The sequence below is a fragment of the Egretta garzetta genome, unplaced genomic scaffold (assembly GCF_000687185.1).
Source record: "Egretta garzetta isolate BGI_Z169 unplaced genomic scaffold, ASM68718v1 scaffold287, whole genome shotgun sequence".
NCBI classification, from domain to species: domain Eukaryota; kingdom Metazoa; phylum Chordata; class Aves; order Pelecaniformes; family Ardeidae; genus Egretta; species Egretta garzetta.
Window position 1 is genome coordinate 12,047,563 of NW_009260435.1, and position 23,845 is coordinate 12,071,407.

Below are 23,845 nucleotides of genomic sequence, written 5' to 3' on the forward strand. Positions count from 1 at the left end.
GTCATACAGCTTTGATCTCATACTATCACAACTCCAAACAGTTTTATTCTAGTCCTGAGTAACTTTGATTTGTACTAAAAATAGAGATAGCATTCTGCACATTTGCCTTCTGTGACATGTCATAAATCTCAGTTTGTCGCAAAAATCAAAACCACCCTATGCAGGTCTTTCTCTACCCCCAGCATGCCACAGAAGTAGCTATTTTTTGTTTTGTTGTTTGCTCAATAAAATCACATCATGGACACTTAGGAAGTTTGATAAGACATCAGACTAGAAAGGATACTGTGCAGGGATTTAATACTCCAGTTAGAGTTTCTTGCCCAACTGTCCTTGCAGCAGCACAAAGCCTGAGCATGAACGCTTGCTGGAGGCCTTCTTCACAGGTGAAAACCTTGCATAGGATAGAACGGGCCTAAGCCTGAGTGTCTCATCTGAAGGCTTGAGGTATCAAAAATGCCAGACTATTAGCAAGGAAATCAACGACCCAGGTTTTAAAGCTTCTCACTGCTTCGGTATATGTAATTGAGTATTTAAATCAGGTTATTACCAAGGAATGAAATATACTTTATGCCTGTTAGCTGAGGATAAGAACAAAGACCGGTTTTAGTCAGCTCTAAGTGTGTCTCTCTACATCATACTCTCCCCTCCAAGAAAGCTTATGGCTTTGATAATTTATGTGTATATGACCCCTCTTGTTTCCTAGAGAAAAGAGCTATAGTGTCCTACTTAACATGAACACAGGCAAAAGAACAGAATGTATTTTTTTATAGTCAAGTCTTCCAGCAATTGCTGAACCCCACAACAATCGTCTGCCTTCTGGAACTGAGCTGGTGGGCTGGGAGACGGAGGGAAGGTCCCTGCTCATGCCAGAAGACCTTGCTTATCTTAAAGCGACAACTTTCTCAGGCCATCACCTGGACTACCCATTCATTCCCCAAATCCCCCCTGCCTTTCACTTGCTAAATCCCTGTTTCTTCAACAGGAAGCCCAAGAAATCACTGTTCACTCTCAATATAGGATTGTTCATATTTAGAGTATTTATTGTGGCAAAACAATTCATAGGTTTCCTTTAAAAGACTTTTTTCCATGTTTAGGAACAAATGGACTCTGCGTGAGGAAAGGGAAAACCTTATCTTGTTTTGGAAAGAACACTGAATAAGGGCACATGCAAAGTTCAAAGAGTCTTTAAATAGTTTTCTCTCAAAATGTATCATTAGTTTTGTTCAGCTTCTCTAGTTTGTAAACAACTATGTAATCAATGAAAATATATTTAGCCTACCTTTAAAAAGAGATGTCTCCAGTATTAATTGGTAGTAATAGTAAAATCATATGCAAGACAAAAATATTAGGATCTAGCATGCTTGTCCTTTAACAAGTTCTATTCCAAAATTATATTACATATATTAATTTCAACTTTGTAAATGTTGCATAATCTCAAATCTTTGAGTAGTCAGACAGTGATAAAAAAGGATTAAGAAACCGGACGACCTTTCTGTATTGTGAATGCTATTCCTTTCAAACGTTACTTGCTAGTAAAGTGCTGTTACAAGCAAAATGGAATTGTTAGTGTCTATCGAAAACAGATGACATTTTAGTAATATTCAAATTGTATTTGTTTTGGCAAATAGTTAAAAGCTTAGACATGTTTGTTTAATCACCCAAAACTGACTCAGTATAAATAATACCGGTTTCCAATAATTCTATGCTAAAAGGCACATACTAATGTTCCAGCAGTTCGTTCAAGTGAGCTTTTGCATGTAGAGGTTTAATTGTGCTTTTAAATAGTTACTGATTCAGTATGACCTGGAAAGTGACATTTGTGCATGTCTAAAATACCTTCTCACAAATGAATCTCTCACTCTGAAGGTGTAATTTCATTAAGATTAAGATTATATATATCTATATAACTATGCTTATTGATCTCTATAGATCTACATAGATATACACATATACATATATTCGTACATACACACACAAAAGGGCATCTTCTGGAACAGCAGCAGAAAGTGCAGTCTATACTTTTTTGAATTGTCTTCATAATAGAAAGTTCTCTGTACAGTTTTACATGAATTGTCTTGGGATTTGTGAGATCCAATGGATTATTTGTGATATTGCATGTGTCCCACGTTACTCTCTTTCCTTACAGGCTGCTTCAAGCTCACTTCACTTCCAGAAGAGATGATTGGCAAATTATTTTCCATGTGGTACTGAATGAGATGACCCACACTATCGAATATATGGTCTTTGGTTCTCACCTAATGAAAGAAGCAAAAGAATATATTTATGGTTAGATTGTGCTTATAAATGGACGGACACAAGCCTAGCACATTAAAGTCAAAAGATATTTAAGCCACTGAACTCCCTGGAGCAGGATCATTAGGCTGTAGACAGCAATCCAGACCTATCCTTTTGACCTACCATTTGCTGACATGAAAAGCAGAGGACCGAGTTAAAGAGACTATATGTAGAACTGGCTAATTCTGCTAAGGGGAATGAAATAACCGTATTTTTTTTTTCTCCACAGGAGAGATATATTTTTCCCTAAATCCCACTGAGGATTACTTTCCTGATTTACTCTCTCCTCTGAGAGATGTCACTCGAGAGAGCTTTTCTAGCCCTGAGCAGAAGCAAGTAGAATTGACGTGACAACAAACCAGCTCTATCTTCTCTGTATCCAGAAGTGTGTTACTAATCAAATTCATTATTTAATGTTAGAGTGTTTTTCTAGCAATATAATAATGACTCAAAAGATATATTAAGGGCTGATTATCAGCACCTGGACTAACAACAATATTTAAGTACCTCACTTTTATTTCCACAGTACTTCGGTGCTTCTAAGTTCTTGAATTGAACTTTCAAACCTACTGAAGTCACCGACTAAATTTAAATTAAACTGGATGGAATCAGATCAGTTCCACTTCCTGGAATCCACCCATACATTTTGCCTGAAATATATGAGCAGTCCTAAAATTTCAGTATGTGAAGCACTCATACCTTGCCCTCAGGATCCACCAAGAGCAGATGCTTTGCTTGCCCTCCCTGAAGTCCACTGAGGACATACTGACCAGGTGACGTCGTGCTCTCTCGCACCAGAAAGTCCCCATCGTTGACTAAGAGGCTCTCTGCTGCTTTCCTGTTTAATTTGCCATGGTAACAATCTTCATTCTTTAGCTGTTGCTTTATTTGTGGCTGAACACAGAGACCAGCTGTGTTGCTTGTGGCACTCTGGTGAACAGCTTCCGGTAACTCTAAAATTAAATGAAAGGGAATGCATTGGACACTTCACCTAGAATTGCATCCTAAAAGGATGCAAGACAATATACTTTATAGCTTTTAAAAAATTCAGATGGTTCAGTCTTGAAGCTGTGATCAAACCAACCTTACAGACTGTAATAATATGCACACATGAATGCTCACAACCCTCCAGTGCATTAGGTAAAATTATCACACCATCTCCTCCCATACCTTAGATGCGAAAGCCTTGGGTTGCTAAGCAACAGGGACTGGAAACAAGAATTTTTCTGATGCTGTATTTTTTGGGGTTTGTATTTCTTTGATTGTATTAAAAAGTCAAATCTTGCCTGTAAAAACAAGATTTGTTTTTTAGCCGCTTTTTTTTTTTTTTTTTTTTTTTAAAAACCCCCTAGTTTTTCCTTCCTCCTTAACAAGCTCTGAAGATATTGTCACGGATCATTGGGAGAGTCATGTTGACTCCAGCTATGTGCAGGAATGTAAGACAACATGGCCAACGTAGCCAGAAGGGAAGGATTATAGCATGATGCATCTGCTGTGTAAAAAGGAACAATTACTGAATGTACTAACAAAACTGGGTGGTTTGGGATATGGCCAGTCAGACTACAAATGATTCACAGGCAGGATTTTTCTAAGGAAAATAAGAGGATACCATTTCTTCAATGGAATTGTGCAACCTAAGGCTCCTCAGGATATAGCCAGATCCTTTCAGAGCATAATACAGCCCTGGGTTGGAAATGTCTCAGTGGTCACAGATTTCCTTTACTGTAGTTCTGTCCAGTCCTTTGCCCACTTTCTTGTGTGGAGCCAACTCTGACAGAGAAAACACTTAGTGGGAAACCATAAAAGGCAAAGCTAATAAATATTTTCAATAATGAGGACAATCAGTAGCAACTATATAGTCATTTAATGGATATCCACCACTTTGAGTCTGTAAATCAAGACTTAATTTGACATACGTTTAATAGATACTACTGATCAAACAGATTTAGAAATTATTGGATGAGAGTCAATGGTCACTTATGCAAGAATTGAGAAAAGATGGTCACAACAATCCTTCTGTGACATTGCATGCTACTGCCTGTGAAGCAAAGGCATTTGAGACCAATTCCACCTTAGAGTGGTTAAGATCTTGAGCATACAGGAGAACCCTCTTCCTTGAGGTGTGGTACAGTCCCAAGCTTTCATATCATCTTAAAGACTTGCTGATTATTACCTGGGGAACAATATTGTCATCAACCAACCACAGAATATGAAGGGTTACTCTGCTTGTTTACGATAACTACTTTTACTCTTTTATTCCATTTCACTTGAATTTAACAAGCAAAAAAAAAACCCAGGAAGGATTTCTTCTCCACATTTTTTTCTATATTTCTTATGGGCAAACCAAAATCTTTCTCCATGCACTCAGATGACAAGACCCCCTCTTTTCAAAGCTTAGAAAGATACAGTATTGCGATGGGAACCTACTGGCCTGACGCAGTGGGCTCCCATGGATCTGTGTTGTTGCCGTACCACGGGCTGTACAGACTGCAGACTGCAGGGTCTGTGTGTTGATGTAACACGGATCATCAAAAAGATCTGTTTTGTAGGCAGGCCTCAATAATGTTGCCTCTTTTTTTGTCTTCTGTGATCTTTCACCACAATTACCTGCAATTAGTATATAAGTATGCACAGATTTCCTTTTTTTTTTTTTTTTAAAGTCAAGTTAAAATAACTGTAAAAGCTGAAACGGGAACACTGCTGTTCTTATATATCCCATTGAAGTCATTCAGAAGGAAAAGAAAAATTGGCAGATGAACTCATTTTTCCTTATGGTTAGAAGGCACAAGGTACACCATCCAAAATGAGGTAGTATGGAGTTCTCAAAAATGTTCCACACTGGTTCAGTTCTGCTTCAATCAATGTCAGCAGTAAACCCCCCACTGATAGAAAAAATTAATACATATGACTCTACAGAGACACAAGTCATATATGTTGTTTGTTGCAAAACCCTCTCCTTCCCCTCTGCACCACAAAAAACAAAAAAAAAAAGAAAGGCTTGTGGGAAGCTGAACACTCCTCGCTTGCTATTCTGGTGGAGCAAGGAAGATGGAGGAGGTTGGCACTTCGTAGCTCTGCCTGGAGAGCTAAAGCCACATCTGTCAGGTTAGGATCCAAGCCTAGGAACAGGCTAAAAGAATATCCCCTGCAGGGTATGAAAATAATAGCACTTCAGCTAGCCAAATAGCACGCATATTTTTGCTCTTTAGCAAACGTTTTATTCATAGATCTATTCATTCATTCTTTTATTTGTTCACCCTCTCTTTGTAGAAACCATTTGGTTCTCCTTTCCTTAAATCAGAAGTAACACAAGAAACTGAACTATCCCCTGCTGCATAATGGATCGCTTTAGGGCAGTGCAGGTGGGAATTCAAAAAGGACCTCACTGTGCAGTGAAAGAGGTGAGCTGAGGAAATGCGCTCAGGGCATCAGCTGTGGCAAGGGGAGTCCAGAAGGGGACAAAGGCTGGTGATCTCCTGGGGTCCCAGAGAGCAGGTTTTGCTAAAGGGAAATTGATCTCGGGCACAAAGCCACCGAAAGCATGGGAAGGGCACAGTCACGCTGAGAAGCTGGTTATGATGGAACCAAGGGCCCAGGCTCTGTTGGAAGAGCCACCCCATGCTGATAGTTTGGGTCTCATTAAGCATTTGTAGGGGGAAGGGGTATTTTCAGTGACTGATAAGCAACAAAGTATCTTCCCTTTTTCAAAGGGTACAAAAGGGAATAAAAAAACAAAGAGTATGAAAGAGAATAAACCAACAAAGAGCTACTGTACAGTATCATGACAAGTAAAATGAGTAAGTCTGCCAGCAGACATGGAGATAGATCAGTGGCCTTTAGAAAAGCTGTAAGGCTTTTTTGTCTGCCCTTCATCTAGGGAACTAGAAATGACCCACTAAGTAGAACACTCTCAACCATTGTATTGAAAGCCAAGGGGCAGCTCTTCCAGGCAGTCTGCCTTGGTTAATTCTGCATATGCATGAGAAGGAACAGAGAGTACGTACCCACAGTTTTGTTTTCTTCTGGGCAATTTTCATATATATTGATGAATGTCGGGCTGCCTGTCTGCAGAAAAATTGTAAAAACAGTCGCATAAAGTAGTCCCTTAGAGACCTCCGGTAACTTTAAAACATCTATGAACCAGTTCATTGGGATACAGGTAACTAAACATAACCAAAAAATTCCTATCTCCTCAAATAATATTTCATGCTGATACTCTTCTTTCTACAGGGCATCATGTCTGGACATACTCCAACCTCACAGAGACCGCTAACTACCCAGTTATGTAGAGTATATGCAGTATAACTCCTAGGTAATAAAGTGCAGATTTCCTTATAAATGTCCCTTTCAATAAAAACAAGCAGGAATAACTACAGACATCATGGTTTGAAAGCAAAATGGTCACCAAGTTGTCTGAGCAGCACTAGGTCATCAGAACTGAAGGGAAAACCAAAAAGTAACGCCCCACAGAAAAAAAAAGCATTTGCATTTACATGCTGCAGGGTAATTCCCTGTAACAGCTCTGGTGCGCTTCAAATGCAAGCTCAAGATACAATCAAACACCTTTTTGGAGAACTGCTGGAGAGGCAGAGATCAGCAGGCCCACAACGGAGATGTGGAGCACGGCTGAGGTTAACAAAGCCAACGATGGCTGGAGCAGTAGGGCGGGAAGGCACAGGAACCGGGGAGCAGCTGCCACCAGACACAAATAACACTTGGGAGCAGCAACTTTTTGGACAGCCCCAACTGGATTTCAGTGGGCACGTCTGAGCGCGCTCCCACCAAGTAAAGTGGTGGTGCTTGCTGCCCTAAGCAGGGAAATGCCAGTGTTTCCAGGTCCTCGCACACCAGGGTTTGAAGCCTGTGCAGCCAGTCTGAACTGGGCTGGTTTTAACTCCCTGACTGATCGGGTTTTATTCCCCACTATCCCAGGCAAGAGCCACAGACATATGCATCTTTTGCTGCTGTAGCTGATTTAACAGAGCCTCTTGAAACTCTCCAAGGGTAATTAATGTGGTATATACATTGCAATCAGTTAATGTTGTATGTATAGGTTGCAGAGCGTAATGGACAGGATGAAATATTTATGAGATCACAGAATCAGGAGCCAGGAGGTCCCAGATTTTGCAGATGTTCTCTCAGACAAGCCATTTAAATTTGTGTCTGTTTTCTTCTCGCAGCTAATGAGTGAACAAGGGAATATTACTTGGTCTCCTTAAAAGTACTCTAAGGACAAACCAGTTAATATTCAGAAAGTGCTTTGGGATTCAATTATGTACTAAGCATCATTAAATCTAGCCTAAAAAACCCTTTCCCAGGATAATCAGGACCTGGTTCTGATGTTAATGCCATGCTTTACACCACAGTAACACTTTATTATTCATTCCCATAATAGGCAGCGAATAGTTATCCCAGAAGATGATGTACTTACCAAGCAATACTGCTTTTTGCACGGTGTAAGACAGTTAGCCCTTTGGTCTGTTTGCACTTTCATTCGCATGTCTAACACTCCACCAGTGGGAGGCTCTTTCCCCTGAATCTCGTAATTTCGTTGTAATATTCATGATCCTCCCTCTCCTGTGAATTCCCAGATGATCCATTAGCATTTGCTGCCTCACTGAAAAAATATGGAAAAAAAAAAAAGCAACTGATGTAATCCACTGCTTTCTAGTGTAGGCAAACGTCCCCAGTGTTTGCACATGGCACAGTACACAGATTAGCCATATGGAGGCTGTAAAGGGCTTTGGACGTGAACTCTCAGAGCTGTTTACTTTTCTAGTTACTTCTTCCTGAATTAAAAGTGGAGTCATCACCATTTGGGGCACAGGGAGGTACAGTAATTTTCTGAGCAGCAGGCAGCCCAGATCCCTTTTCTTCGCCTTGAAAATATAGGGCCACCTACTGAAACTTTAAGAGAAGAATGCCAGTGCATCATTCATTAAGGTGTCCAAAATGTAGACCATAAAAATAATTCCTCTGGCTTCTTCTCTCAAGTATATAAATCTAGGGATTGCTGCGGGCAGGGGGAGTAAAGGGAACTTTCAAGAGAAAATCAAAACCTCATGGCATTTAGTTAGACAAGCCCCCAAGTGTTTTAGAAAATCAAATAATCCTACAAAAAAAGAAGCAGTTTTCCTGAGTGGAATGTACCCTGATTTTAATAACCATAATCAATATAACTGTTCTGTTTCAGCTTGAAGAAAATCCTGAATGACATGAAGAAGAGTGCCCAATATTTTTCTTGAGCTAAACCGGAATGATGATAGTTTAAACGTACAGCCGATACACTGCAAAACAACTAGGTGCTTCCTGTACTGTCTCTGGTCCCGAAATAAAAAGCTCATCTCAAATCTTACTTCTCTGTTTAACAAGAATATAATTGGATAAAAGGCCTCGAGCAGGAAAGAGATAAAGTTCAAGTAGTTGATTATGTGATATGCAGTGCAAGTATTTGATTATGTGATTCACGGTAGTTTGAAAGTGGGTGACTCATTCATACAGCAATATCCGACTTCTCTGCCCGAGGACCACCCTCCAAGGCTGGCTCTGTGTTAGGCTCAAGGAGGGAATCCAATTAGGCTCTTCCATCCCTCCTTGCTCCGATTTACTTGTGACACAACCTACCAGAGTTTCACAGGAAAGGCTCTTCCTCTGGTTACTGTCCCCAGGGAAAACAGACCAGTATTAGCAGGGGAATGGCAAGAATCACTATATACAATGAAATAAATACAAGCTGGAGCTGGGGCTGCTGTTAGGTAATAAACCCAGTTCTGTGGCATTGCGTCAGGCACCGTACCAGTGACACCGCCTTCACAGTGACTGCCGGTGCTCAGGGTGCGGCTAGGCGGCGTTATGGCTCTACCTGCTTGTGGGAGGCAGCAAGTGATCAAATTTGGCATTACGGTAAAGAAAAGACTGAGAAAAATAGGCATGGCTAACCTGTGAGGAAAGCCATAAATTAGAGCAAGAATTGTGTCTCCAGAGCAATGGAAAAAGGGTAGCTGAAATGGAGAACCGTGGTCCAAAAATGAATCTAGGTCCTATATTTTGAGCAATGTGCACGATGTGAGCAGAAAGATGAATTACAATTGCTTTTTACCCCACCACACACTTTCCACAACTGCAGTGAGCTTAAACTTGGCACAGGTCAGGGCTGAGCTCAGTGCTGTATTTGTAGAGCAGAACTTACTTGGGCAGAGTAATTTGAACAAGATAAGGCTGGTTTAGCTAAGGAACAATGTGGCTGAATTCTATGCTGTTATGCATCTGCACAAATGTCACTGAAATCACTGGAGTTTACTGGAATAAGCTGATTTTAGTCTCTAATACTCTGTACATACAGCAATATACTACAATTAGCTTATGTCCAGAAAGCACATCCAAAGCATCTTATTTATGGATCATTCTTTGGAATATACTGTTTTCCTGAAAAGTACTAAAGAGAAGAAAACTGTCAGTTAATTGACTAAGAACTTGCTACCTTTCATTAGCCGTAACCAGGCTGGATGGGTTCTTCAGGTACTGTTTGAACCGGAGCTCGAAAGCCTGCCCTATGGTGTTTATCACCTCCTGCGCCATCCCATTGGGGCATTCCAGTATGTGGCATGCTGCAAAGAGACACCTTATTTTAATTAAGTAAATGCACTTTATAATAGAAAATAGAGACACAAGCTATATTGCTCACAGCAGAAAAGCTAGGCATGAAATTATGCATCTAGATAACTTTAGGACACTATACAAACTGATGTGTTAAGGAAATTGCTTTAGGTATTTTTCTAATCATAGTATCAACTTATACCTCAATAAAAGAAACTCTTCCTGCATGGAATGCAGCTGTATCTCCATTTCTCTCCCTGCCTGGCAGTGAGCAAAAGCAGGGAAGAGACCAGACCTGCCAGTGTGCAGTTTTCATGTGAAACAGCATGAAAACACAGGTGTGGGTGGCTCCAGCAGCCCAGGGCAGGGCTTCCTTGGTGCAAGACCCATGCTCCTGCCACCAGTCCTTGTTCTCATGCACAGCCTCGGGAAACTCACTCCAGCAGCGAGTACTGCGTGCCGAGGACCGGCTCTCCCCTCTGCAGAGCCACCATGAGATAGCCCTCGGGGATGGTGCTGGGCCAGCCGCCAGCCCTGTCTGCAGGTTGCCACGGTACAGGAGTTCTGCACAACCCAGCATCAATACCGGGACTGACTGTTGAACCTGCAGGGTGCCTTAAGTTAGTCAAAATAGCAGTGCAGGCAACATGCAGGTGATGGAGCTACAGAGCAGTGGCAGGCCAGACTGTTAAGGCTGCAGCCCAGCTTCTCCAGATTTTTGTCCTGATTTTCTGAGCCATCCACAGCACCTTAGAGTGAGCCCTCCTGTGAGCTGCCACTCTACCAACTTTATAGCCATTGGCAGTGGTGCTCCGAGAACTGTCTGGCATGAAAGAAGCAGCCAAGGGCCAGTCTTCTATTGCAGGCAAAAAAGAACAGTGATGCAAAAAGAATTTTATCCCCTGGGTCAGCCTCCAGAGGGAAGGTGGTCTCATATGCCTGAGTATACACCCCACCCTGCCTCCCAGGAGCAAACCCAGGAGCCTGGGTCAGAGGACAGGCCTCATTCACTACCTTTCCCTTCATGTGGAAGCTGTCCCAGAGCAGGGCAGCTGCCCATCTTTCCAGGCTCTGCCCTTCCTCCCCAGCAAGGCTGGCTTGGGAAGGCTCCTACCTCTGCACGTAGCCAATAGCTAGCACAGCTTTAGTCTGACCTGCAGATTCTCACTTCGTGCATAAAGAATATGACAGTTAAACCCACAGCCTGCATACCATCATGCACATCCATACAGGGAATTCAGAAATTGTACAGAATATTGAGCTGCTCAGTAGCTTTCTTCTTTTAAAACTCAAACAATTCCTTGGTACAGATAAAACAATCATAGAAACATGTATAACAATCTGAAAATTGTTTCCATACCTCTCTGATTAACAGGATCTTTTGCTACATATGCAACATAGTCTGTTGTATCCTGTAGGAAAAGAAGATGACAAATGTCTTCAAAATTATCATTATGAACAACCCTACCACCATAACAAAGCAGCTCAGCATAGAGATATCTATTTTTAGCTTTAAAAAGCATTCTTCTTCCAGGGAAAACAACTGGAGCTGCTAGCAAAGTGGGTTGAGGGAAAGATCAGCGACACACCGGTGGCTATCGACACAGTAATTGTGCTGGAACCTTTTTCTTGTAATAAATGCACTAGGCCATTTGGCGTTCTTTGGGTCTTCAATAAACTGTGTTTTCAATTCCAAACTATGCAACAGGAGTAGAAACACGAGTGGCGCCTCATCAGCAGGCAACGCCGCTCTCTTCCACTGCTCCCACGGAGCTCGACACCTCCCCTGCGTAACGCATTAGAGCCGCGTGACTGCCAGTCCTTATCGATATCCGTGGAAGATAAAATAGTGATAACATACCACAAAGGACAAGTTAGAATATTCCCAGTTTGTAGCATGAAGATTGAGTTTTGAAGGCGTCTTGGAGAAAAGCTGATCTTTAAAATATCACAGAATACAATAGGTATCTGATCTCACTTGCTGCTGCCTGATTTTAGTCTGGCTACGATCAGGTTAAACTACTCTGAACCTCCAGGCTGCTGCTGAGATCAGACAACCTCAGTATTTCAGATTCCTTTTCCAGCCAACATTAAAATAATCCTCACTTTTTCTAGCAAAGCTGAAAAGGAAATTGGAATAGAAAAATTAACATTTCTAGTCATACTGCAAAAGCAAAGTCACTTGATAATTCAGTGTTATAGTAAAAATGGTGAAATAATGAATAACATTCTTTTAATTATTAAAGATGCATTTTGTTATTTTGGATCTTTAAGGCGGGATGGGGAAAATGCAATTCGCAGCTTCAAGGCATGGCTCTCTTGAGAGAAGATGCAATCAGCTGGCAGGAAACAAGGCCCCCATTTGCAATGTGCACAAGAACAATCATTTAATAATTCACAATGAATGACACAAGGGGCAGGTCCTAGGGCCAGCAGAACTTGTCCTAGATAATTTTTTTTTAAAGCTCCAAAGTTAATATAATTAAAACAAAGCAAGCTAAATATTTCTTATGCATTTAGTGAACTCAATTTCATTCCTTTTCCTTTCAGGTTCTTCTTAAAGTTCATAAATATTTTAGGACACTCATTTAAAATAAAATTAGATCTAGAGAGCAACTAGAAACTAAAGTAACTGGAACAGTACCTGCTATTTTTATATCTTTGTGATCTTTAAGTACATGCATGGATGTAGGCTTTATTCTCAGTCAGAATATTTCTACTCATTAACAGTGCAGAGCAACACTAAACGGCGTTTAGACCCTGAATATGGGGGCAGGTGGAGAGATGCGTCCTGTGGAAACTATCTCCCATCTCAAATGTAAAGGGAATTTTGGAAAAATTACCTGAACAAGCCACAAAAATTGCCCCTTATGTGAAGTGCCGCTAGATTTATAGTTACCACTGCTGAGCAAGACCTCCATTTTACATATTCTCCCTGTAAGGAAAGTGTCACCAGCTGCACCACCAAGCCCATTTCCTGCAGCACATCCATGTGCGAGCACGTCTCAGGGCGGTCCTGCCATGAAGCACTGACCAAACCCAGCCCCATATAGCCTGTGAGATCTGATGGCATCACTGTACAAGACCAATGCAGTATAATAATATTAAAAAAAAAAAACAAAAAACCCACACAAACCAAAAACAAACTAGGAAAAGGTAAACAAGCCCTGGAAAATTACCCATCCAACCTGCTGAGCAGAGATCTGAAAATATATCCCTGAATTTTCAAAACTGGAAATGTTACATAAAGACAAACTAGACAGCCAGCATCTAGCACATGGTGCATACTTCAAAAACAAGCCAGCTTGAGGACCTATTTAAATCGTTTAACTGTCAAGAAAACTGGAATTTGGAAATGAAGCTTTGTAATGCTCAGCACAACAGTGCAGCAGCTCTTGGAAGCTGCTTGGAAACCCACGTCAGGAAGGGTCTGCAAAGCCCAGGGGCTGTGTTGCACAGTGTGGTGTATTAGGATAGCACAGGCACCTAAGGGTGAAATTTGGACTTCTTAGACTTTCACAATGCCTTAATCATGAAACAGGATCTTTAAGGATGTAGTACTTTGGCACCAGGCCCATGCTGTGCCTCCCTCCTGGGTGCAAGACCAGCAGTGCCGAGCCTGCACATGCCTACATCCCCATTTCCCAGCCCAGCTCCAGAGAGCGCCCGCTCTCAGGCAGCATCTCGCAGCACAGCGGGGCTCCTCACGCCACCCCCGTGGCCCTCCAGAGAGGATCAGTCAGCCACGCAGGGATGGTTCCCAGCTATTTCCCCTTGCCTGCTCCTAAATCCAAAGAGGCAGATCTGTCATTTTCCAGCCAAAGCGGGATCTGGCTTCCACCCCAGTGTTATCAAGAGTATGACCCAGTGCCTTCTGTTTTCCCTGTTTCTTAACACAAGAACACAACAATGTTTAAGAAAATCAAGGGGCACAACATTCAAAACTGATTAAAAAAAAAACCTGTTTTCATAACACATGGACTATGAAATTTGTACCCCTGGCAAAGCTGGGCTTGCTTAGATTCGATGAGGGAATAGGGTCTGTTTATGGATGGCAAATTCACTGCTGACAATCATTGCAATAAAGAGTTTGGAAGAGGACAGAAAACCTCTCGCATGACAACATCAGTGAGTTCATGATTTATGATACTAGAAAAAAAACCCTTATCTGCAGAATAAAAAAGGTTATGCCATGTCTGTCTTATAGGAACTTTGCTTGACTCAAAATTCATCTAAAATTTAGAGGTGCTGGTGTTGAACGCTTTTGTGACAGGTACTGTGTGGGTTACAGGGAGCACAGAACTGATGCAATTCCTGTGTTCCTGTGTTCCTGTGTTCTTATATTGAAAAAACCAAGTCTAGGGGCTTTTGAGTGAACTGAGGCTCACTGATGGAGAACAGGAAAAGGCAACTATACAGATCTATAAGCTGACTATACAGATCTATCCACTGAGCCTCTACTCCAAGTCTCCTTTCCAGTCTCAGTCCCTCAGTTTTCTTGTATTACTGGTCATGATCCAGAATTGCAGTGTACTGTTAGTGCTTGTGGATAGGAAGGGATGAAGCAAAGTATTTGCAGGTACTTTTAGTCTCATAATAATTTCATTATACCTGCGGAAATGTATCTTATAAATCAATACTTACTGGGTCACCTCCCGAAGCAAATGAGATGGACTGCATGTGATGGTTGGCAATAATCTGAAAAGCATGACAAACTGGTTAAACATGCTCATGTGCCACACATTTAGAAAACAGCAGAGCATATATCTTCATAGAGCAAGCAATTAAGTTCATGCTAACCCAATCCATTAATACACGCCCGTATCATTTATGAAGGAAGGAGCTAACAATAGGAGTATTTTTGAGACTACCCATTCATGTTTAATAATGTCTAGATCCCTGATTCATCTTCCTTAAAGGGTTTTCAGAATGAATTCAACCACCGACTTCTAAAATGGCTGGTATGAAGCTAACCAAAACTTTGAAAGGAGAATAACTGGAGACACTGGCTACATTTACAAAGTCTTGAGAAATTAATTCATTTTAATTTATTTAAATGCATGGTATATACAACAGTAGCTTTTTTATGAACAGGCCCCACCAATACTCTGAGCATATTCTCTCTTACCACTAGGACCACACTGTAACCTGCTAGAGATTTCACTAGCCAAATCAAGCATCAACTTTTCATGGTTTCAAGCACTAGCGCATCTCTGGAGACAAGCTGTGCTTTATTATAAAATCAAGTGCAACAGATTATGTAGGTGGGAACACAGTGAAACATGGCGGCAGTGCAAGTATAGAATAAATAGGATTTTCCCTTTGCAAAGCTCTAGTAACAAAAGACCTTGAAGGAATTTCAAGACAGTGCCCTGCACACCCGCACGTGCAGTAACAGGGCACACCAGTGCTTTGGGAAGCAGATCTGTCCAGCTGGCTTTTAGTTCCATTACAGAGAGGAACAGGTTAGAAGAGCCATACTTAGCTGCCAACCCCCACAGTTTCACCCAGTGCAGGAAAGCCCTTTGCTGCTGTACCCAAAAGGAAGGGAAACCTGGTGCCATAGACCCTTCCTAGCACAGGGGTCCAAGGGACAGTAGACCTCTGGGCTCCGGCAAAAGCCCAAGCACTCCCCAACACTCGGCATGGCATCGGCTCAGCGTGGTGTCTCCTCAGAGCCAGAACTACCTCCCTGATGCTCCCCTGCTCCAGCCTGGAGCAAAACCCACTGCTGGCCCCGGGCAAGATGGTGCTGGGAGCTGAGGCCAACAACTAATGGAGGAATTAGGTGGGCAGCACAAAGCCCCTCATCACATCTGCCAAGAAGGGAGCACACCCCAGTTCCAGGGCAGATCCAGGCTCTCAAGAACGCGTCTCGATGGAGCCCAGAGACTCTGCATACTATAACTGATTATGCGCATATATTTCCCAGCTGTAAAATAGCTTTGAATGACACCAAAGCCAAGCTCTGACTCATTATTTATATCAATTTTTTTTTTCCCCTAGGACTCGTCAGAAACTCCAGTCAGAACTAGTGCCTTGTTTATTAGGCACTGTACAGGCAGAGACACACACAGAGAAACACTTTGCCAAGTGCTTAAAGATCCCTCCCTGTGGAAGACACCATCACAAACAAGAAGGGCCTGTGCTGCAAGTGCTCTCATCTTTAAATGCAGAGGCATCATGTAATTCAGCTTTACCAGGCGTGCCCAAGAAGACTAAGGGCTGCTGCTTTCCCCTCGAAGCACCCAGCCTTTCTTTCAGAAGCCACGAAAGGAGGAGAATACAGTAGCATGGAGAAAAGGAGAAAAGGACACTGATTCACACGCATCCTACCTGCTGCGTGTCAACATTAACCAAAGTGAGGCTGCTTGTTGAAATGGTCAGTTTTATATTCACGCCAGAGAACTGAAGGTTACTTTTGCCAAGTACAGAAGCCAGAAACTTCACTGGAGGCTTTGAGCAAAGAAACAAAAGAAAGAGGCTGTCAGTTGAGTCTGTCGGGACAGAAATATATCAGTGTCAAGTAGATTTAACGATATCTTATTGAGAATTTCAATGGAGCAAGGATAATGGCTTGATCAAATGCAAACAGATCTTCTAACAAATATCAGCTTTGAATACAATACTTACAGGCATGATTTTTATGTCAATAACGGGAAAAAAGTTTTAAAGCAAAATCCAGGTGAGCTAAATGTTATAGCTGGCTGAAATTCTCTCATGTATTCATTTTGCAGGAGCATGTTCATCCCTCCCAAGCTCCACATTTACAGAAGGGATTCCGTAACTCCCACTGGGGACCACCCAGCCACAGCCACTAACGTTGCCCCTCACTGCATCCCAGTTATTGAATAAGTGATGGGCCCATTAAACACTGCCATTTTAGTCGTGTTTAACTTTTTATATATAAATAACACTCGGGTAATTGTCCGGTGAATGAGCTCCTTTTTGCTATCAAAAAGACCTCCTACATTTTACCAGCGAGAACCTAAATCCTGTAAAGCACTGAGCACTGCAAAGGCTGGTAGGAGCAGGAGATCTGGGCACAGCATTAATCCTGAAGAAAATAAGAGAGGGCATGGCCTTAGCCCCAAACCGAGCAGGCTGAACACCATGCTGCAAGCACTCTTTTGTGTTATACCCCATTCAGATGGATTAATGTGCCCTAAGTCCAGCATGGACTGAAGCCTGGTAGGGAATCACATCTTATCTTATCAAAAGCAGATATAGAAAATAAATTGTTCAGCTAAAACAGTATTTACCTTCCGCTTTTTTATAGCTCCATTTGTACCTGATACAGCTTCACACAACCGGCTTATTGCTTCCCTGCAAATAGAGAAATACAGCACAAACTGTTGGATCATTTCACATGCATCATCTGTAACAGGGCCAGCAACCCTGGGATTTATTGTTATTGTCCCACTTATAAACACTTAAGTCTTCTGGAAGGTCTTTCACAGTTGTTTTTCTTTCTTCTTTCCTGCCACAGTTAAAAAAACTATTTAACAAAATACAATGATTCAGCAACCTGGCTCGGGTTGATTCTTTTTCTTCATAAAACACATCAGTTTCACCTAATGAAAATTTATTTTAAAAAAAACCAAAACCATCAACTAACCACAAGAAACTCAAACAACCTAATGCCTTCAAATCCTTTTCCTCAGTATGGTTAATAGGTCTCTTGCTTAGCAGGGAGGGAATCCTCCCTGCCTTAATCCTTCTTATTTAGAGCAGCAGGGGCGTGCTGATTGAGCCCAGCTGGGTACCCTGATTGCCTTTCTGGTGTTTGGGGTTTCTCTTTTTTTTTAAAAAAAAAAAAAAAAAAAAAAAAAGCAGGGAATAAAAGAGGCGGTGTAATCAGCTTCTCCAGTTCTTTTTCAAATCTGAGGTCTCAATCCATATCTTTCCATCTCTGGCAGGTATGTCCCAAACAAGACGTCCTTTCCCAGCCACCCACTATTCTATTCTCTGCAGGCACCTCTCAGTTAGAGGAGCAGAAGGCTAAGACAGAAAGCACTCACAGTGTTTATTGATCTATATCAAAGACAGCTAAATTACACATTTAATATAACATAGCGGTGCACTGCACCTATTTTCCATGCTTGGAACAAAGAAAATTCTGATATATGCTCCAGCAGGTGACTGGTGTGGATGTATGGCGGAGCACTCTGCTGCCCTGATTGAGGTTAGCACAGCAGCTGGAAAAAAAATCTCTTGCTGGCTTTCCCCTAGCTGATACTTACTGGTTTGAAGTCAACAGAAAAATGGTGACTTACTGGGCTGGGATGTGCTTAGCAAGTTTCCTTAACCTTGCCTGGACGTCCTGGTCTGACCCGCAGCCCCAGCCTCTCCAGCTGCCCTGGCCCTCTGCCGCAGGGCTGCTGGGGCGAGCTGCACCACCGTCCCCCAGCCACCCTCATGGGCTTTGGTTCCCATGTTGGGTGATTTTGAGGCCTCAGCATTTCTCTCACAGCTGAATTCAGACTTGGGTTTTCAAGGGTCGGGCTTTTGTTTTGTTCTTAAGGGGAAGGGAGTTAGTTTGTTTAATCATTTGTTTATGTTATTGGATCGTTATCCAAAGAGCTAATTAGGAAAGAGCTACTTAGGAAAGTTTGTCTGTTTTCAGATCCTGGCACGTGCGTGGGAGGAACACTGGGCTTCATTTCCTGAGAAAGTTTTGGTTCAGAAAGGCTAAAAAATATCAGGGGAACATGCAACAGCGAGAGGCTCCAGCCAGATGTGTCCCATGAAGCAGAGGTGCCTGGTGAGGAGTGTGGTCCCCCCAGGACCCCACGTTGTGCCCGGGGAGCAGATCAGACCACAAGTAAATCCAGCACGGCACCAGTGAACCACAGCATCGCTGCTGCCTCCTGCCCAGTAGCCCCAGACATTGCTACGGTGATGGGCTACATGCTTAAAACACCAAAGATCAGTGTTGCTACATTCCTGTCAAGAGAACATCCTGGGAAATTCAACCTGGAGACTGTCAAATGAGTGGAGACCTCACCCATGGCAAAATAAGAAACACGTAACTAATGTGCTGAGTGAAAACAGCAGGGAAGAAGAGGAGCCTCATTGTGGGCTACACAAGATGGATCAGAAACACAGCCCTTTTTTAGCCTTTTAAAGCAAAGCACTTCCCCCTGCATAGCTGAAAATAAGCTTTTAAAGTGAATTCCTGATATCCTTCTTTTTTAGCTCCTGTTTTATTTAGGTGTTACCAGTAGAAAGGCCCAAACTACAAAAAAAAAAAATAAAAGGAAAGGTATCCTGCAGGATGATCTTGCAGATTCCAATAATCAGCTTGGAAAATGAGAGCTCATCTTCTCATTCAATATTAAAGGAAATTAAAATCAGAGCCAAGACATTAAGGCTACCTGGAGCCTTCAAGTCTAGCTCTACCTAGAAAGAAAACCAGATACAGAACAAATTGGAAAAACAGGGAAGTCATCTATTTTGGTGACAAATGAGTCCTCACACACTTCAGGCAGCCCATGTGGAATAAGGAGTCATAGTTCTTGTACAAGCAGTGTGGTTGCTGCCCACTTCACCATGCTCTGAAGCACTCATCCAGCAAATGGGAACCAAAAAGCAGGCAAATAATTTCTACTCAGTAGTTTCTATTACTTCTCTGTGGTAGGGGAAATCATCTTCTCACAGACATTTCTCGCTGCATAGCTCTGGGTGGTTTTCCAGATGATCTGACGAACCTTCTCTGATATTATCCCAAAGATGTGAAAAGCAGCAGTTTGGGAACACCTTGCTGCTACAACTGAACACTTCTAACCTTCGATCATTTCCACGGGGCAGGTGGACCTGAACTAATAACTGCCCTGTACAGTAGGAAGAAAAGAAACTCTAGATACCTCCACAATAACCTGGAATAGGATTTACCGTATCTGCATTTTCTTCCTGGAAATCTGTTATTAATTCATTCTTACAGCCATTTATTTTCAACCGCTTGCTCAGGCAAGTCTCTGCTTTTGGGTCTGCTGGATGGCACATACCTATGCACAGGTCACGCAGTTAGTCGGCTTGTTCCTGGATGAATGTGCAACATTATGGGTTCTGGCATTTGCTTGTCTGTTTGATATCTTCCAAATTTGAGGCAGTAACAGAAAATGTGGCCTTGTTATTCCAGTCATGTTGCTGCTTTTTCTTTCTCTCCTCCTTGTCATTCATCCCAAAGCAAAACACTTTGGTGGGTTTTTTTGTTTTTCTTTTAAATTACCCTGAATGAGATAACTCCACTTGCGTACTCTGCAGCAGTTCTTCTCAACCCTGGGAGTCACAGACTGAAATCAGGAAAGCTGTGAGGAATCTAAATTGTTCGTGGAGTTTAAGGCAAAGAAAATCTTGCTCCCTGACTCCTCAGGCATCTTCTGCCATTTGAAGTGGAATCAGTGTCTGTCGGTCCTGCAGTGCCCACATGATTACTTAAACTGGTCATTGTTTCATTGACACAGTTTTCACTTTCCGTAGTGAATGGAAGAGATTTGGGTCAACTCTTTTCACCATCCTGAAAAATATTACTCTGCATAACTTTGGTCCCCTGGGCTGTCTCCAGCTGCAGACCTACCGCAGAGGCAGAGGTCCCGCTCCTGGCCCCAGCAGACACCCATCCATTGCAGGGGGACTTTCCCAGGAGTTATTCTGCCAGGCACCAGCTCAGTGAGGACCAAGGCTGGCACAGTTCCCTGGGGGCACCTCTGTGGTATCCGGGAGGTGGGATGAGGAAGCAGGACCATTCCTCTTCAACTGGGACACCGAGGCTCCTCAGCACACCACTGTAGGCAGCCCCCCACTTTCTGGGCTGGGACAAACGGAACCAGGACAGTGGCACAACCCTCATGCAGCTGAGCTGGAGGCACAGGGAATTTTTGGTTGCTCCCCAAAAAGCCTGGTGCAGCCCCTGAGTCCCGCAGGGCACTGTTCCCTCTGCCTGCTGGGTTAGCAGCCAGCCACCCAGCCAGGCTGCAGCCACTTGGCAAGGACTTGGCAAGCTCTGGGGCAGGAGGGAGTGACAAGGACAGCCCCGGTTTTGGCATCCATAAGCCTTTATATCAGCTCAGCTGTACAGTCTACAGGTTTTCTCTGGGTCTGCACCTCTGGAGTGAAACCCACGGCAGATGCTGCCCCCAGAACGTGCGGGAGAGCGCTGCACTGGCAGTAACAGTGAGCCGCTTTGTTTATTGTTCCCCCAAATGAGAGTAAAAGACAAGAGATGGGCTGATGTAAGCGAGTAAGCATGCTGTTGAAGATTGGCTTTTAAGCATCTAGGGCTCTGCCTACACTATCTAACAGAAAGGGATTGTGCGTCTCAACAAAGTTGAAATTAATCTTCCAAACAAAGTCAGCCTTCTTCCACCAGCCCTCCCCAGCAGCACGTTTCAGACACCCTTTGCCCTTCGCTGCCTGACTATTTTCAAGTTTGCAAGTCAATGCCCCGATCTGAGATACAGAATCCCTTTTCCCATAAATGCCCAAATATAATGACTAATAAGAAGCTTGATTTAACAGAAGTGGGAGATGCGTAGGAAGAAAAGAGCTGAAGGGTTGGACAAGGGAAGTTCATGTCAGGGTCCAGCAAAGGCAGGACCTACCACAGCACAAGGGCGACAACCCAAACACGTCTTGTACTGAGAACAGTAAGCACACCATGTTTATGGGCGACCATTCAAAAAAAATACAAAGCCTCTCAAGCAGAGGAACCTGTTACCCTTATTGTTGTTTCTTGGTGTTACTCTTGTCACCTCCATGGAATTTGGGATCACAGATTTCTGCAAAGTGGGAGGGATGTCCTAAGGGCATGTGAGTTGGGTCACAAGTGGGCAACGGCAGAGAGCTGGAAAACTGCTGCAGCGAAATCTCCTCTGCCAACCTCCTCCCAGTACAGCCACCGAGGGCTGAGAGTACCTCAGCACCTGGCCCTTCCTTTGCTGTGCCGCGGCCATTGGGCCTGATGGCCATGTGGACAGCACCTCTGCATCCCATGGTTGTTCACAGCACTGGAGAGGCCACCTTGGGCCTTCCCCAACCCTGTGCCTGGTAAGTGACTGAGAATGCAAGTCCGGCAAGAAACTAGAAAATAAATCCTCCGCACTCATCTCTTTTGACTCCTCACAGCACTTTGACAAACACAAGTTTGTTGATCTTTCCAACATTCATGTGAGGTAAGTAAATAATGTCTTTAATTTTAAAGATCAGGAGACTAAGAATGCAAATATCCATAAAGCCAAGCAGGGAGCAGGCATAATTAGAGACCCTTTCTACATCACTTTAAAACAGAAGCTGCTTCTTTGTTTAGTGAAATGCCATTGGAGTAAAAATATTTTTTTACCCCCAGTACAAATAACAGAGATGATTAAAGTGGGATCATTTCCAACAGCTCCTTGGTTGGTACATTGTGCATGCCGTCTACAGACTTACTCCCCCGGGAGAACGAAAGGGGAATAATCAATGTTATCTTTGCTCCAGTCAGCTTGTAACTGATCGAACTTTAAAGTTTGCATCCATGAGCTCAGCACTTCAGCATTCAGTTTGCAAACAGTTTAAGTTTTGAATTTCTCAGGCACAAAAGAGCCCAGTAAGGTCAGCAAGTGGCATTTTTTTTAGGTGATGGAAATATTTCCATTGTTAAGTTTTCACATAGCTCTGGTTAACAAAACCTTACTATTTAGGCCAAATTTAAGTTGCCAAGCTCTTGTCACACAGTAATCATGCTCGTTCTTTTCCAGACAAACCATCCAAAGCTCTGCTTTGCGAGCGTAGCAGCACACATTCTCCGTGTCTTGCAAGCAGGAGATAACATTGCTCTTTGGCCGAGGCAGTCGAAGAATACAGTGGCTTGGTCTGAATGTGCCGGGCTGATTGCTTTCGGCTAAGCGTACTACGTGGCTCTTTTTGATCGGTAAAGGACTAGGCTGAGGGGAACTGGGTGAGTGCATGCTTGTGTTGATTGGAAATGTCAACAGCCACTGATTTTGAATACAAAACAAAACAGGCAGCTTTTGAGTGCAGTATAAAGGCATTTAAGGGCTTAAGTTTTTCAGTTTCTTCCTTTCAGCTGTTAAGTCTGGAAGCCAATAGGTAGAAATGTAACACTTATCTCTTCATGTTCCTTCCCTTTCTCCAGGATTTCTTTGATACGAACACTTGAGGAAGCAAGAGAGCATCTGTAAATCATCCGCCAGCAGGAAGGAAGAGTTGGGCAGGCACAGGAAGCCTCAACCACACTCCTGGCATCCTCAGCATGAACCATGCCAGAAAAATAGCTGAGGGCAGGAGAGAACATATCTAAGGCCAGGCCAAAATACTCTGCACCCACTCACCCGTTGAAAAAGGCTTTGGAGGTGCCGGGATGCCGGGTGGCTGCTGGGGCTGCCTGGCAGAGCGCTAGCCCTGGCTGCTGGACCACGAGTGCATCCCAGCAGCACACAGCGCTCTGAGCTGGAAAGAGGGTGCTTATTTTCAAAACTCAAACACTCCTGCACTGACAGACTTACAAGAATAAAGGTAAAAATAAAACTCTGCTTTTCTCTTCCTGACAGGACATTTCAACAACCCCACAGGTGCATATGTTACTAATCTACACCCAGCGACGGGCAGCAATCTGCAACAGAAGTTGCAGGCTTTTTGGAAGACCACAAAATATTTCAGATTTAAATCACATTCAGTTGTATCTGAGAGCGAAATATCCATCTTTTTCCGATTTGCAGCCTGGAAACTTAGGCCTGCAGTACAGTTGGAAATGGCTGTATTTCAACACGTTTTCCCCGTGACTCTGCTTCCAGCTGAGCCTGGCCTTGGCGCAGATGGGGCCAAGCAACATCACTCATCTGATAAAAATTCATTAGATGACCTTGCTAGGTTGAGGGACCAATGGCACTTTCTGCATCAGATGAGAAGCAGCATGGCAGAGAGGCCTGCGAGCACCCAGGCTCACCGCCTCGGC

General features: G+C 43.1%; 1 protein-coding gene across 1 annotated transcript in view; it reads right to left on the minus strand.

The window, feature by feature from the left end:
• Positions 1 to 2,099: 2,099 nt before the first annotated feature.
• Positions 2,100 to 23,845, minus strand: part of SHC4 (SHC adaptor protein 4) — a 32,546-nt gene continuing 10,800 nt past the window's right edge. Inside the window, 11 exon segments of the mRNA XM_009644017.2 lie at positions 2,100 to 2,255; positions 2,995 to 3,248; positions 4,723 to 4,902; positions 6,300 to 6,360; positions 7,727 to 7,837; positions 7,840 to 7,912; positions 9,776 to 9,902; positions 11,252 to 11,303; positions 14,536 to 14,589; positions 16,228 to 16,347; positions 17,154 to 17,217. Coding sequence (XP_009642312.1) covers positions 2,100 to 2,255; positions 2,995 to 3,248; positions 4,723 to 4,902; positions 6,300 to 6,360; positions 7,727 to 7,837; positions 7,840 to 7,912; positions 9,776 to 9,902; positions 11,252 to 11,303; positions 14,536 to 14,589; positions 16,228 to 16,347; positions 17,154 to 17,217 — 1,252 coding nt within the window.